General features: G+C 44.5%; 1 protein-coding gene across 1 annotated transcript in view; it reads left to right on the plus strand.

Moving 5' to 3' along the window:
• The first annotated feature begins 4784 nt into the window (after window positions 1–4784).
• The window catches only part of FDX1 (ferredoxin 1), a 36632-nt gene continuing 27690 nt past the window's right edge, over window positions 4785–13726 (plus strand). Inside the window, exons 1-3 of the mRNA XM_066620561.1 lie at window positions 4785–4996; window positions 6614–6738; window positions 10150–10279. Coding sequence (XP_066476658.1) covers window positions 4863–4996; window positions 6614–6738; window positions 10150–10279 — 389 coding nt within the window. The 5' untranslated portion in view covers window positions 4785–4862. The remainder of the gene's footprint in view (window positions 4997–6613; window positions 6739–10149; window positions 10280–13726) is intronic.

Consider the following 13726-nt stretch of genomic DNA (forward strand, 5'->3'; position numbering starts at 1 on the left):
TGTAGTACTATATGTGTTTTCTGGGTTGCAAGCTAATATACAAAGTAGTTGTGATTGCAAAGATTGCTCTACTACCAACCATTGCTCTGGTCTGCTTATTCCTCTTGCTTACTTCCCTGCCAGATGGTGCATCTCTCCCAATAAGTGAACCTACTATCATATAATTGCTGAAGGATACAGTACAGTATGCTGTTTCATTCTTGGTTTGCTCTGCCCCCTAATGGTAGAAGATCTTTCTACACCTTGTTCTAAATTAGCTGTGATTACAGTTAAAGGGCCCAGAGTTACAGTGAATAATTCAGTGAAAATATTTACTGAACTACCTCGTAGCAGCACAGAAAACTAGAAAGCTGCTTCAGTTTGTGAAAGATAAACTGGGCCAATTTCTATAAGCATCTGTTGTAGGAAAAGAGACTGCCAAGTGGCACTTGAAGGGCAAATTAATTTATTATGATTTAGTCCCTCATGTAGTCCCTTCCCCTGGGGGCTGGGGATAAGAATAGGCCCTCAATTTGGCTGTACTTGTTGTAAGAGGCGACTAAACAGTCACCGGGTAGATGGGACTTGTTAGCCTGGAAAGGCAGCTCATCTGAGAGAAGGAAAACTCTGATCCCAAACCTCCACTGCCTTGTGGCTACATCCAGTTATGGAAAAGGCTTCAGGAGTCAACCTCGAGGCAAAATCCAGAGCCAGAGTCCCTGAGGCAGTTCATGGCTGAACACAGTCATGTTCTGGCAACTCCTGCAACGCCGCTGGAACCAACCATATTGGCTTCTGCCTTTCCATTGGACCACTTCAGCGACGTGGAGAGGCGGGATTTGCTGCATGGGAAACAGTCTATCCTCCATATCTACTTTACTCAGGCTTCGCGCACTGGAGAGGACACTCTGTTCCAGAACCACCATTCAGAGTGCAATACCATGGTCTTCCAAGACTGAAGGATGCCAACAAGTCCTTCATACACAAAAGTCTAAAGTGGGCTTTTAAGGAAAGGAAAGACTGTTTTACTGGCTGAGATTCAAAGATAAATGAACACATCCTAGAGGCAGAGGCATGAATCAGTCAATTAAAGTTAACAAGAGTTAGTTGCTAGGATTCAACAAGCCCTTGCATGTAGAAAGGCGTATACACATCTAATTGGAACCCAGTTGGTGCTTGATCTGGGTTACAGAACATGTGAGAGAGCAGCTTAAGTAACCCCAGAGGGAGAGCCGTGTTCTTCGATGGCAGCAAAATGTCTTGTACAGTCTTAAAGACAGGCAGCCCAATCCTAACCTGCACTGGAACAGGCAGACTGGCTGGCCTGTGCTGTATCCAGCACAGGGTTGGAGGTGGCTGTGCTGCAACTGTGTTGTGCACAACTGTGTCGTGCTGTGGGCAAGAGGATGGTTTTTTCCTTAACATGAGCACTGTCCCAGCACCACATTGGGGCTACTCTGATTTGAGCCAGCTAAGGGCCCAATCCTATACAATTTCCCAGCACTGGTGCAGCCACAATACAGCCCCAAGGTAATGAAACAAATGTTCCCATACCTTGAGGAAGCCTCTGTGCCTCCCTACCACAAGATACAGCACACGCCCCATTGGTATGGCTGCACAGGCACTGAAAAATTGGATAGGATTGGGCCCTAAATTGCTGGTGCTGATCCAAGCAGCCCGGCGTTAGACCAGGAAGGGGGTTAAGATCTGGTCTAAGTGATGGAGGCTGGTCCCACCCCACTCCCAGGCCTGACCCATTCCCCCCACCAGTCCACCTGCCGCTTGCCCTCCTTTCACACCACCACACTCATGAAGCACCTTCCCCAAACTCCACTCTGGAGGCCTGGCAGCAGCACGCACTTGCCGTTACCAGAGCTTGCTGTGGCGCAGGGAGGCTGGTGTACGTCTTTTTGCCTGCCTCCCCAGCCCCCATGGTGGCACAAACGTGCTTGATGGCCCAGTCGCAATACCCAGAAGCCGTTGCAAAGGACATGTGCTGGCTTAAGCGCAATCTAGGATTGCACTCTAAGAAATGTATTGTAGCATAACGTTTTGTGGACTAGTGCCTCTGTCATCATACATTTGACGATATGTGTCCACCTTTGTGTGGTATTTCTTTCTAAAGATTACCTTGCCCTTCATCCTGATAATGGAGCACCCACAGAGACTTACAATGTTCATTAACATACAGAGATAAAAAGGTAAAAGCAGTAAAAAGAGAATCTAGCATACAGCATCATAAAACATACTTATTGGCAATACAAAAAAGCATAAATGCAACATAAAATGCAGCAGTAGCAGCAAATAATAAAAGCATCTAAAGATAGCAAAAACAGCAATATTGAAACTAAGGTGGGAAGTCCAACTGAAAAAGTAAAGGAAGAGCCCAGTCCTGAGCTCCCAGGGTGCGCAGCTGCGGTGGCACCAAAAATGGCTGCCGCCGCATCCTGCACACTCTTGGCAGCCACGGGCAGCACCTCAGGAGAAGGGAACTTTCGTCCCTATCCCCCAGGTAAAGGGAGTAGCCCCACAATGGGGCTACTTGATTCACTGCCGAGCCTGATGCAAAGGCTCAAGATCCGGTGGGGCCCAATTCTATCCAACTTTCCAGCACTGGTGAGCCACAATGTACCCCAAAGTAAGGGAGTAAATGTTCCCATACCTTGAGGAGGCCTCTTTGACTGCCTCCCCACCACAGGATGCAGCGCATGTTCCCATTGGCACAGCTGCACCAGCACTGGAAAATTGGATCAGACTGGGCCCTAATCCCCATTGAACTCAATGGTACTTATGTCCAAGTAAACGTATAGTATTGTGCTGCATGTTTTTAAAGCACCTTAAGATTAACTGTTAAACACATCTACCCCTTTTTCTGGAATATATCATGAAGGATTATTATTTGAGGGCACAATCCTATATTTAACTGCTTTACCAATGCGTTTGTTTAGCTCGGTATCGAGAGAAAGAATGTCGGAGATCGTTGAGCCAAGGTACACAAAGTCATGGACAACCTCCAGTTCATGCGCAGAGATTGTAATGCAGGGAGGTGAGTCCACATCCTGAACCATGACCTGTGTTTTCTTCAGGCTGATCGTCAGTCCAAAATCTTGGCAGGCTTTGCTAAAACGATCCATGAGCTGCTGGAGATCTTTGGCAGAGTGGGCAGTGACAGCTGCATCATCGGCAAAGAGGAAGTCACGAAGACATTTCAGCTGGACTTTGGACTTTGCTCTCAGTCTGGAGAGGTTGAAGAGCTTTCCATCTGATCTGGTCTGGAGATAGATGCCTTCTGTTGCAGTAACGTGAGTCTGTACAGTGAGTACAGTGCAGTACAGTGAGTCTGTGAGTGAGTGCAGTGAGTCTGGTCCATCAAGAAGCTGACGGACTATACCAAGATCCAGGTCTACAGAGCTTGCGTCCTGAGTACACTTCTGTACTGCAGCGAGTCATGGACTCTTCACTCACAACAGGAGAGGAAACTGAACGCTTTCCACATGCGCTGCCTCCGATGCATCCTTGGCATCATCTGGCAGGACAAAATTCCAAACAACACAGTCCTGGAACAAGCTGGAATCCCTAGCATGTATGCACTGCTGAAACAGAGACGCCTACGTTGGCTTGGTCATGTCAGATCCCAAAGGATCCCAAAGGGTGATGACCAGATGATGGCCGGATCCCAAAGGATCTCCTCTATGGAGAACTCGTGCAGGGAAAGCGCCCTACAGGTAGACCACAGCTGCAATACAAGGACATCTGCAAGAGGGATCTGAAGGCCTTAGGAATGGACCTCAATAGGTGCGAAACCCTGGCCTCAGAGTGGCCCGCTTGGAGGCAGGCTGTGCAGCATGGCCTCTTCCAGTTTGAAGAGACACTTGGCCAACAGACTGAGGCAAAGAACGAAGGCCCGTAGCCAGGGAGACACACCAGGGACAGCTTACATTTGCTCCCAGTGTGGAAGGAATTGTCACTCCCGAATTGGCCTTTTCAGCCACACTAGACGCTGTTCCAGAACCACCACTCAGAGCGCAATACCATAGTCTTTTGAGACTGAAGGTTGCCAACAATCCTATACTTAAGAGTGTAAGGGACCAATCCTAACTGCCCTCGGCCCTTTTGCTGGTTCCAGAAGTTTGCAAATGGGCCGCATAGTGGGGGGAGGACATGAAGCCACCAGCACCTCCTCCTCCAGGGAGAACCCAGAAGTGACTGCCTCGCATGTTGCCCCCTACGTGGCAGTGATGTCATGCTGACATGATGTCATTGTGATGTCACTTCTTGGGTCTCCCTGGAGGAAGAGCTGCTGGTGGCTCAAAGCTCTGGTGCCTGGGGCAGTGATGTCATGGTGTCATTGTGATGTCACTTCTGGCTAGAGGACGAGGTGCTGGTGACTCCCCAAAGGGGAGCCTCCACAGGAGAAGGAACGGGTGACGTGAAGCTACCAGCACCTGCTCCTCCGGGGCAAAGCCAGAAGTGACTGCCTTGCATGTCGCCCCCAGGCAGCACCCAGGGCAAGGGTCCCTCAGGCACCACACTAGCTACCCCTCTGCCCTGAAGCAAAGGCTAGGGGAAGGCGTGACAACTACCCCCTCTGCGCATGCGCGCGGCCCGACTGCGCATTATTCGCAGCCCTCGCGCGTAGGCGCTTCTTCTGACGCCATTTGCGTAACCTGCTGAGGTCGAGGTTACGGAAACGGCGGGCCGTGCGCCTTTTGCGTGCGGCGCTCCCGGGCGGGGCGGCGGCTACGCTCAGGCAAGCGGCGCAACAGGGCTTCGAGAATAGCCGCTGTCGATGCCGGTTGCGTAAGCCTGCAGCCTTTGGACTCGGCGTGAGGGGAAGGAAGTGGCTGCCCGCCGCGCTGGTCCCGTCGTCCTCCTCGCCCCTCATGGCCACCTCCGGTGCTACCAGGCTGCTCCTCCGGGCTGCGGCCAGCTCCTGTCGGCGGGCCTGGGGAGGCGGAGGCCCCGGCCGGCTCTTCCACTCGTCCGCCCTGGCGGGGCTCAGGTGGGGGAGCGAGAGGTCCGTCCTGGAGGGGCTGCGAGGGACCTTGGGCTGGGCCACCTCTGGCTTCGCCTGCAACCCCACTGCAGAGGCTGGCCGCCCCTCCAAGTCACCCCAGCAAGGCCAGCGCCTCCCAGGGGGGTCCTCTCAGGGGGGTCGCAGCAGATTTGGGGCACCCCAAGGGGGGAGGGGTGACAAGGGTGGGCAGGGCCGGGCAGGGGCGGGGGGATGAGAAGGGTGGGGGTGACATGGGTGGGTAGGTCAGGGGTGGTGATGGAGAGTGGTGGGAGGGCAGGGGTGGAGGAGATGGTAAGAAGGGTGGACAAGGCTGGGGTAGGGTGGGAAGGGGGGTGACAGGAGTTTCTGGGCCCCCTTTTTGACCCTGGGCCTGGGTACAAATTACCCTACCTCACAGGGTTGTTGTGTACATGACATGTGTGTGGTGTGGAAGGGTCATATGAGGAGGAAAAAGGTGGGATTCAAGTGTAAGAAATATATAAAAGTTAGGCGTGGATCAAGATATATATACATATTTAAGTGTATGGTTAGTAAGTGTTAGGGGTATAGCAATCATGTTGAGAAACTGAGCAATGTACATCAGTGTGTGAGCAAGCTTCAAGTCTGCAGTGATCCAAATCGAACATGAATTATACGGTATATGTTTCATGTGTAGACTAGGCCAGAGTTGCTCCCCCTCCCTGTATTTCTCCAAAACGAATAACTGACTCGCCTAATATTAATCATCTTTATTGAGTGTTCTCATCATCCTTCTGCCTCCATTCACATGGTCAAATGTAACATGTGAATTGGGTTCATAGATATAATCAACCTCCTCCTTTTGTCAGCACTTCTGCTGATCATAATCATGGGAATAGCTGTTGACTATATCCATGGTCGCCCATTTTCCACAGCATTTGGCTGTGTGATCTTTTTTTTTTAAGTTAGTATGTGAACTGGGAGTAACTTGGGGACTTCAAATCTCATTTCTGAATTAATAGTTTTATTGGGGTTATTTTGGACCAGAATGACACTGTGATAGTAGCCCTATAACTGCACTGCAATTTCTATACTGTTATTCTCTAGCAGTAACTGGCAGTTTTTCTAGCATTCTTAGACAAGACTAAACTATGAGTTTCTCATAGAACAATAATAGAACTAAATTTGTATAAAAAAGGGAGGGAGGTTGGTGATAGCCTGCCTATGTGAATCACTTTGAGTCTGTAAGACTCTCACTCATTGTGAGAGTCAGTGAGAAAGGTGGTATAATAACAATAATAACAACTGAGACTGCAGTCTTGGTTACACCTGGAAATTCCATTTAATTTACTGAGACTGAAGTGCATAGGGCTAGATTGCAATCCTATGTCACACTTGGGAGCAAGGCTTACCCAACACTACTTTTTAACCATTTCATACTTCTAAGTAAATACTTGTAGGATCAGACTGCATGGGAACAGCTCCAGCAATATTACTTTGTTAATTCTGAAGAAAGTTTTGCAGTACTACATAAATGTTTTGGCAATACAAAACACAGTGTTCGTGTTGTCCTGTTGCTTATCTGCTTGTCAGAAAGTTACCGAATCCTCGCCAAGCTGTAGGTAAAGATTTTTAAAAGCTTCCCTCCTTTTTTTCCAGCTCAGAAGACAAAGTTACTGTGCACTTTGTAAATCGTGATGGTGACAAGCTCACAGCCCAAGGGAAAGTTGGGGATTCGCTTCTTGATCTTGTAGTTGACAACAATCTGGATATAGATGGGTTTGGTAAGAGTGCTTAGTTTCTTATAAATGAAATCTCTCTCTCTCTCTCTCTCTCTCTCTCTCTCTCTCTCTCTCTCTCAGAAACTTCAAAATATGTGGGCTGTGAGCCAGACAAACTTGCGAACTTTAGATTCCACTGATTTGAATGGAGGAGTTAAGCATGGGCTTTAGAGAGACCAGGAAACATTCTCTCTACAAAACCAGGTTTCCACAAAATCAGGAAGCATTAACAGTAAACAAAAATAGGGCTAATTGTCTACATTCTGGGACAGATGTGTTACGTACAGAATCTGGTATTCATCTCTGTAACAGTTTTTTTCAGGGGGATGGGTTTCTGCAGAAGTGTTCTTTTACTTTCCAACAGTATGACTGAGGCCCCCATTTTACTGTATTCTGCAGCTGTAAAGATTCTCCTTATATAATGAAGATATATAAAGGATTTCAAAAGTGGCATATCTCATTCAATGGGAAAGGTTTCCAGTTCTTGGTGTTCTATTGCCACTTCTTTTTAGCTAAAAAGTTTTTAGTCTTATAATAATAAAGTAGTACAGGGACAGATTCCATTTCAGGAAAATAAAGGTTTCATGTTCTGTGAACAGGAAGCACGCTAGTACATAATAGGTCCAGTGACTGGGTGAAATAATGGATAATGTTGCCTAGTTCTTTAACCTCCAACAAGTGTGATCTCTTGGAATGCAGTATTTGGAACATATAACTTTCTCGAATCCCTGCAGAACTCTAGGGGAACCCTGGCCTGCTGTATTCCTAGGAGACTGTTCATTTACCTGCACAGCCGTTCAGAACTGTGCTTCATCATTTTATTTCTAAATTCTATGTGACAATCACTTTTTCTTTTTCATTTGCTGTTCCTGTGTTTTCTACACAAGTAGGAAGAAACTGTAGCTCAGTGGACCTGCCTTGTATACAGAAGGTCCCAGATTTATTTCCTGGTGTCTTTTGGTAGAACTGGGAAAAGCTTGTTCCTAAAAACCTGGATTGCTCCTGCCAGTCAGTACATAAATAATACTGAGCTCAGTGAACCAGTGTTGTAACTCACTCTGACACAGCAGGTTCATATTAGTTCTTGCCTCCATCAGACCCAGGCTTCTGGTCCTTTCCCTGCTTCTGCTTCCTTACCTCCACATTTGACTATTGCTGAAGCTCTTATTCATGGTATAAGTGTTGTTAATCTTTCTGGCACCCAACAAAAACCTAATTTCTTGATTTTGTCACTATGAGTAAGATTCTGATATGTTGTTTAATATAGCAGTTTACACCCGTTTTAACAAAGCAGGTAAGGAAGCAAGATGTTAATAGCTTGAAAGTTAGGGAAATGTGCAGGTTGTAAAATCTTCACTAAGCCCTATTAACAGGGCCTCCAAGAGAAATTGTATCAGGGGTACAAAGTTTCTTTTGAGCCCCTTCCCAAAGAGGTAGGGGGTAAAACAGGCTCAGGGGTGGCAGTGGGGGTGGACAGCACTTCTGTAGCAGCTGTAGTCTTGCAGCTGTGTCTGTGAACTCCTCCACACTCCTTCATGGCAAGCAGATGCACAAGCCAAAGAGCTCTTGGAACAGTCCAGCTTCCTCCCAGATGAGACACTATTAAGGAGTGTACACACTCCTGGGCCTGGTGCGTATGGCTTCTGGCAGTAGTTACCATCATGTGCCATGTGCATTCCATGATGGCAGTGAGTCTGGGTGAGATTGGAAAGTGTCAGATCCCAGGAAATTGCTGGGGCCCCTCCTTTTGCTCCTGGGCCCCCTTTCTGACCCTGGGCCAAAGTACAAATTACCCCCTCTCCTAGGCCCTACCTGTAAATGGTTGCTAGTTACACTATTGAAATGTCTTCAGAAGTAGTGCCTGAAGACTGTTGTGTATTTAATTATGTCACTAGGGGGCACTGCAGATACAGAAAACTTTGAATGTTATCTGTTTCTCTTAAGAAGATGTAGACATAGTCATTTGTTTCATGTAATTCTTCCTTCCTTTTAACATGGTTTTCTTACAGTGATTCATTTGCCATTTTAGGGTGATCTCCACGTTCATATTTTTCTCTTAATTTTTCTTGCACTAATTTCTTGGATACTAATTTTACCTGAGGCATAAATGCATATCTCATATAAATTATCTTGATCTGTGCATGATTAATCCTTGTAACAAGTTCTGTCTTTAACCTATGTAATAACCACTGGAGGAAGGAAGCAAGAATGTTGTAATCCCATGATTGCTGGGCAAACATTTGTGAGCAACCTCACATTCTTAAAACAAAATTACATATGAACTACCTCCCCTTTATAAATAAACAAAAAACGTATAAGATGTCCACAGATTGTGGGAAAAATACTGGGCATGCTCTGAGATGTGCACATAGGAAGATTGGTTGCATGTGCAGGGACCAAGGGCAGTGGCTTATGGAATGGCATGAAATGAGGGAGGAGGCAGGTTCAAAGTGCAACATTAGTTAACCTGTATGTGGGGATAAGAATACAATAATGGAATGGTGTACAATGCATTGCACTTTCTTTTTGATTGCAGCAATCACTTGCATAACTAGGCCCTAACACCAGCAGTTTCTAGGTAGAAGGAAAGAAATGAAATCCTTTGTAGAAGGGGGTACATAATGGCTCACCAGTTGTTGGGTAGTGGAGGGAATGGGGCACTTATTGCAGCACTAGCAGATCATTGAGTAGTTCACAAATGGCAGCAATAGCTGCAAGAATAGGAAGAGAGGTACAAAGTGAGTCTGTGACCCACCTTTTTATAACAAGAATTCTTATAGAGAAGTATAGAGGCTGTAGTGGGGTGAACTTACCAAGGATCTTTCTTTTGTGGTTCATCCCTGGCATGTGATGGGAGCATTGTTCTGCACTCTGCAGAGGGTGTAACAGAGGATTTCTTGTTTGCTCAGGAGGTGATACCTTAATTATCATACCACTTTTGATTGAAGTTGGTGAGGGAAGCCAAGACTGAAGGTACTTCTTTTGTGTTTGCTATGAATGAGAGAGTTCCCAGTATGTGCTGGAGAAGCAAGGTGTGGCTGATTTTGAAGTTTTCCAAAAGAGAAAGAAAGCCAAGGCTTCTCCTAAGAGGGAGGGGGTGCTATGCAGAACCAAAATTTGACCTTGCCCCCCCAACAAAACAATCATGAAACAAAATGTCAAGAAAGTGGTCTGGGTTGTGCTATGTCAACACCAATTTACACATGCATATGCACAAGTTCAGTAACAATGGAAAGAAAAATGTGTTCAAAAACATTAGTACACACTGGTTCATTGCACACACATAACCTGTTTATTTGATACATGTTACAGTTCTTTCCTAATTTTACAGATAAAGTTAGAAAGCATTTATCCAAAAAACAGGAATGTAAAGAATGTATATTGAATGTGCACCTACTTTTTGTTAATCTTTAGGTGCGTGTGAAGGAACGCTTGCCTGTTCTACTTGTCACTTAATCTTTGAAGATCATATATTTGAGAAATTGGATGCAATCACAGATGAGGAAATGGATATGCTGGATCTTGCCTATGGACTGACAGAAAGGTAAGGTAGAACATACTTGATATCTACTCAAAGGGCCTTAGAATATTCAAGAAACTATTCCTTGCTAAGGTTACACTAAACATATAACGTGTTCTATATAAGACACAACTTCCTGAGATTAATAAAAACACTCATGTTTTCTGTGGAAAAGATCTGATTTCCAGTTCTCTAATAAGTAACCTGTAAAATTGTGTCTGGCTGAAGAACTGGATGTCAGATTCCTAGTCTGTCATTCCTTACATTTTAAAAAATCCTTCTTTCGAAAGCATTTTTTCTCCCAAGATCTGAACTGCCCAAACAGCAAAACTGGGCCAAAATGAAAATATTTTTTGTGTTGCCTCATCCGCTCCAGGCAGCCATCGGCGGCTCCTCAGGAGAAGGGGACAAAAGTCCCCTTCCCCTGGGTAAAGTGAGTAGCCCCACAATGTCAGCGTAGAATCAAGAGCATCCATGTCAGGCACTGAGGCTCTGGATCCAGTGGAGCAAACCTACACCGGTGCCGCCTCCCTCTCACCCCGCTCCCTCCCCCTGCAGCGCCTTCTCCCCACCCTCCTTCCACCTCCCCCTGCCCCGGAACACCTCCTCCCCACCTCCCCTCATGCCTTCACCTACCTCTCTCCACCGGAGGAGCCCTGCTGGATCGGGCCCAAGGCCCATTCAGTTCAGGTTCCTATCTCATAGCAGCCCAACAGATGCCTCAGGGAGCACATATGACAACAAGAGACCTGCATCCTGTTGCTTTCGCTTACATCTGGCATTCAGAGATGGGCTACCTTTTTTGTTTCTCCACTTGATTTTTTTCCCCATTGTCTTGTTTGGTATCAATTGAATATCTAACAAACTTCCCCTCTTGCCCCATCTTGCTGCCCTATCTGTGTCCTGGTACAAGTTGTGTAAAAAAAATACATATGTCCTCGACTTGGGGTGCTTTTCTCTCCTGTAGATCTCGTTTGGGTTGCCAGATTTGCCTGAAGAAATTCATGAATAATATGACTGTTCGAGTGCCTGAAGCTGTTGCTGATGCCAGACAATCCCTAGATATGAGCAAGAACTCTTAAAATGTGACTTCTAGGGTATTGTTTTGTGACATTAGAAGTATTTTTATAAGTTATTTCTAATGAAATAATGCTTAATGAAATATGAAAGCGTACGTAAATATGCATTAATTTTATGATTATCAGTTCCTGATAAATCATTCTTTACCTTTCTTTATCAAAGGCAGCCCTGTGTTTTGGGATTCTAAAATCAGAGAATACTTAGAAATGAACTGCTGGAAAGTTAGGTGCACAGTGCAATATGAGAGCAACATTTTCTCATAAAGAAATGCGTTGTCTGCATTTAAATGACAAATATTTTCTTACTGATTAAGTAGTGTTTTTTTAATTGTTCTTTAATTCCTGGTCATTAGGAATTTCACTTTTGTACCCTAAGTACTGGGTTTACGATGGATGAAATCAAAAGGTTCCTTAAAATTTCCTTTTCTGGGGTGTTGAAGCATGTGTAACAGAGAAGGTAAATCTCTTCTCGGGAAGAAGAATGAACAAGTACAGTATGCAAAATCAATGTTTTGCTGGGAATCTCATGAGATTTGAGGGTTAGGAATCATTCTTATATAGCAGCTTCCTTGTACAGTTATTCTTGAGAAAGTGACCTTGATCTAGGATATATACTGTTGCTGCAAATATATAATCCTTCGTTGTGAACTTATGCCCAAGTTTTAGTAAATTTCTTATTTGCCAACTGCAAGTATCTGATGATAAAAACAAATCCTGTCTCAGATCTTTACTGGATTAAACTACAGGATTTAAGTATAGGTGTTTTGAAGGCATCTGTCCTGTGTAAAATTTTGTTTTAAATCATTTGAGATTCATGGCTATACGCATGCCATGACTATGTTGTGGTGAAAATGTCTGGTTGAGGAGGAAGAGAAAGAGACCTTTTTTTCTCTATTCCCAGCTGTTGGTTAGTGACTTTATCAAAGTCAGCCCTATATTTTGCAATTCTAAAATAAGAGAAAATTTAGAAGTGAACAGCGGACTGTTAGATGTACAATGTATTTAACTTTTGTTTTGCATAACAATTGAATTCCATTACTTCTTACAGCAAGACATCTAATGCTAATCTGAGTGTTTCTTAATCTCTTTGAAGCCAGTTTTGTATTGTGCAATTTGCTAATCTATGCAGGAGGTTTCTGGAGTGGGATGCTCTTTAATTTTTCATTTCATTTTCTTTTAATAGGATCTTTTATGGTTATTTCCAGTATGCGCTAAGGTATAAAAGAATGAAAGGAATTAGAAAATGAAACAATTCTTTCTTTAGCTTATTTCACTTTCTGATCCCTTTCCATTTTCAGTTTTAAGAAAAAAAACGTCTAAATGTTTGCTGCCATCTTTCTCCACTAGGCCACATTTATCCTGCTCTGTCCCTAAGGCGCATGTATGCTGCTCATACAGTAAAAAATTGGTGATGATGATAATACTGCTCAAAATGCCATAGGGTATACTGAGGAAAAATTGTCATGGGCCTCTTGATTCTTCCAACATGGTTCAAAACAATTTTGTGCAGGATATTGATTGGAACTGTTATATGCTATGTTGCATGGAATGAGGCATCTTTGATCCTGAAGTCCATTGTTGTAGTATCAAACAAATGCAGTTGTGAAATGACAAACACAGCACTCATTAATTTGGTGAAGAGTTTTTCTATGTTAGCACTTCAATGCAAATGTCAACTGTACTTCCTTGTAAATTTTTTTTTTTACTTGAATTGGGTTATAGCAAGAAGAAGCCACCAGAATTTCTGCCCAGTCCAATAGTTGTCTGGTAAAGGTTGGTGATCATCCTATCCAAGAAAGTGCACAGGTGTACATATTAATTTTTTATCTGAAAATAAATCATTTTTATATTAATTTCTAGGATTCTTCTTTTCTGAGCAGAAGGTGTTCTTGGTTTTATTTGGTAACTGTTTTGACAGCAGTCACTAGAAAGTATGTTTTTGTCCTGGGGACTTACTCTATTTATCCCCAAAGTGATCCTTCTACATGGGTATGGGGGATGTGGTCTATTGTTTATCAGAAAAATCATTATGAACAGTTTTGGGGGGCTTATGCAACTTAATACTATGAGACAGCAAGTTCCAGTTGCAACACTCGTTTTATCTCATGAATTTGATATTGATGTCCACTTATATTGTTTGATACAACAACACAGCACTGTTGTGGAATCAGCCTGCAATATTGTTTTTGTTGTATCTTGATGTTGTCCAGGCACAGAGATTGATAATCCTACTTTTAATTGGCATAACTTTAGGGGAGCAATTTATAGCCCACTCCTATCCTTACAGGGTGTGCACTGTATGCTCTGGTCTGTCCAGGGACCAGATAACCCAAGAGGTAAGTTTAAAAAAAAAAAAAACTTTCCGTTCTGTAGGCTGTCTGGTCCTCAGTAG

Source organism: Tiliqua scincoides, chromosome 3 (genome assembly GCF_035046505.1).
Source record: "Tiliqua scincoides isolate rTilSci1 chromosome 3, rTilSci1.hap2, whole genome shotgun sequence".
Classification (NCBI taxonomy): domain Eukaryota; kingdom Metazoa; phylum Chordata; class Lepidosauria; order Squamata; family Scincidae; genus Tiliqua; species Tiliqua scincoides.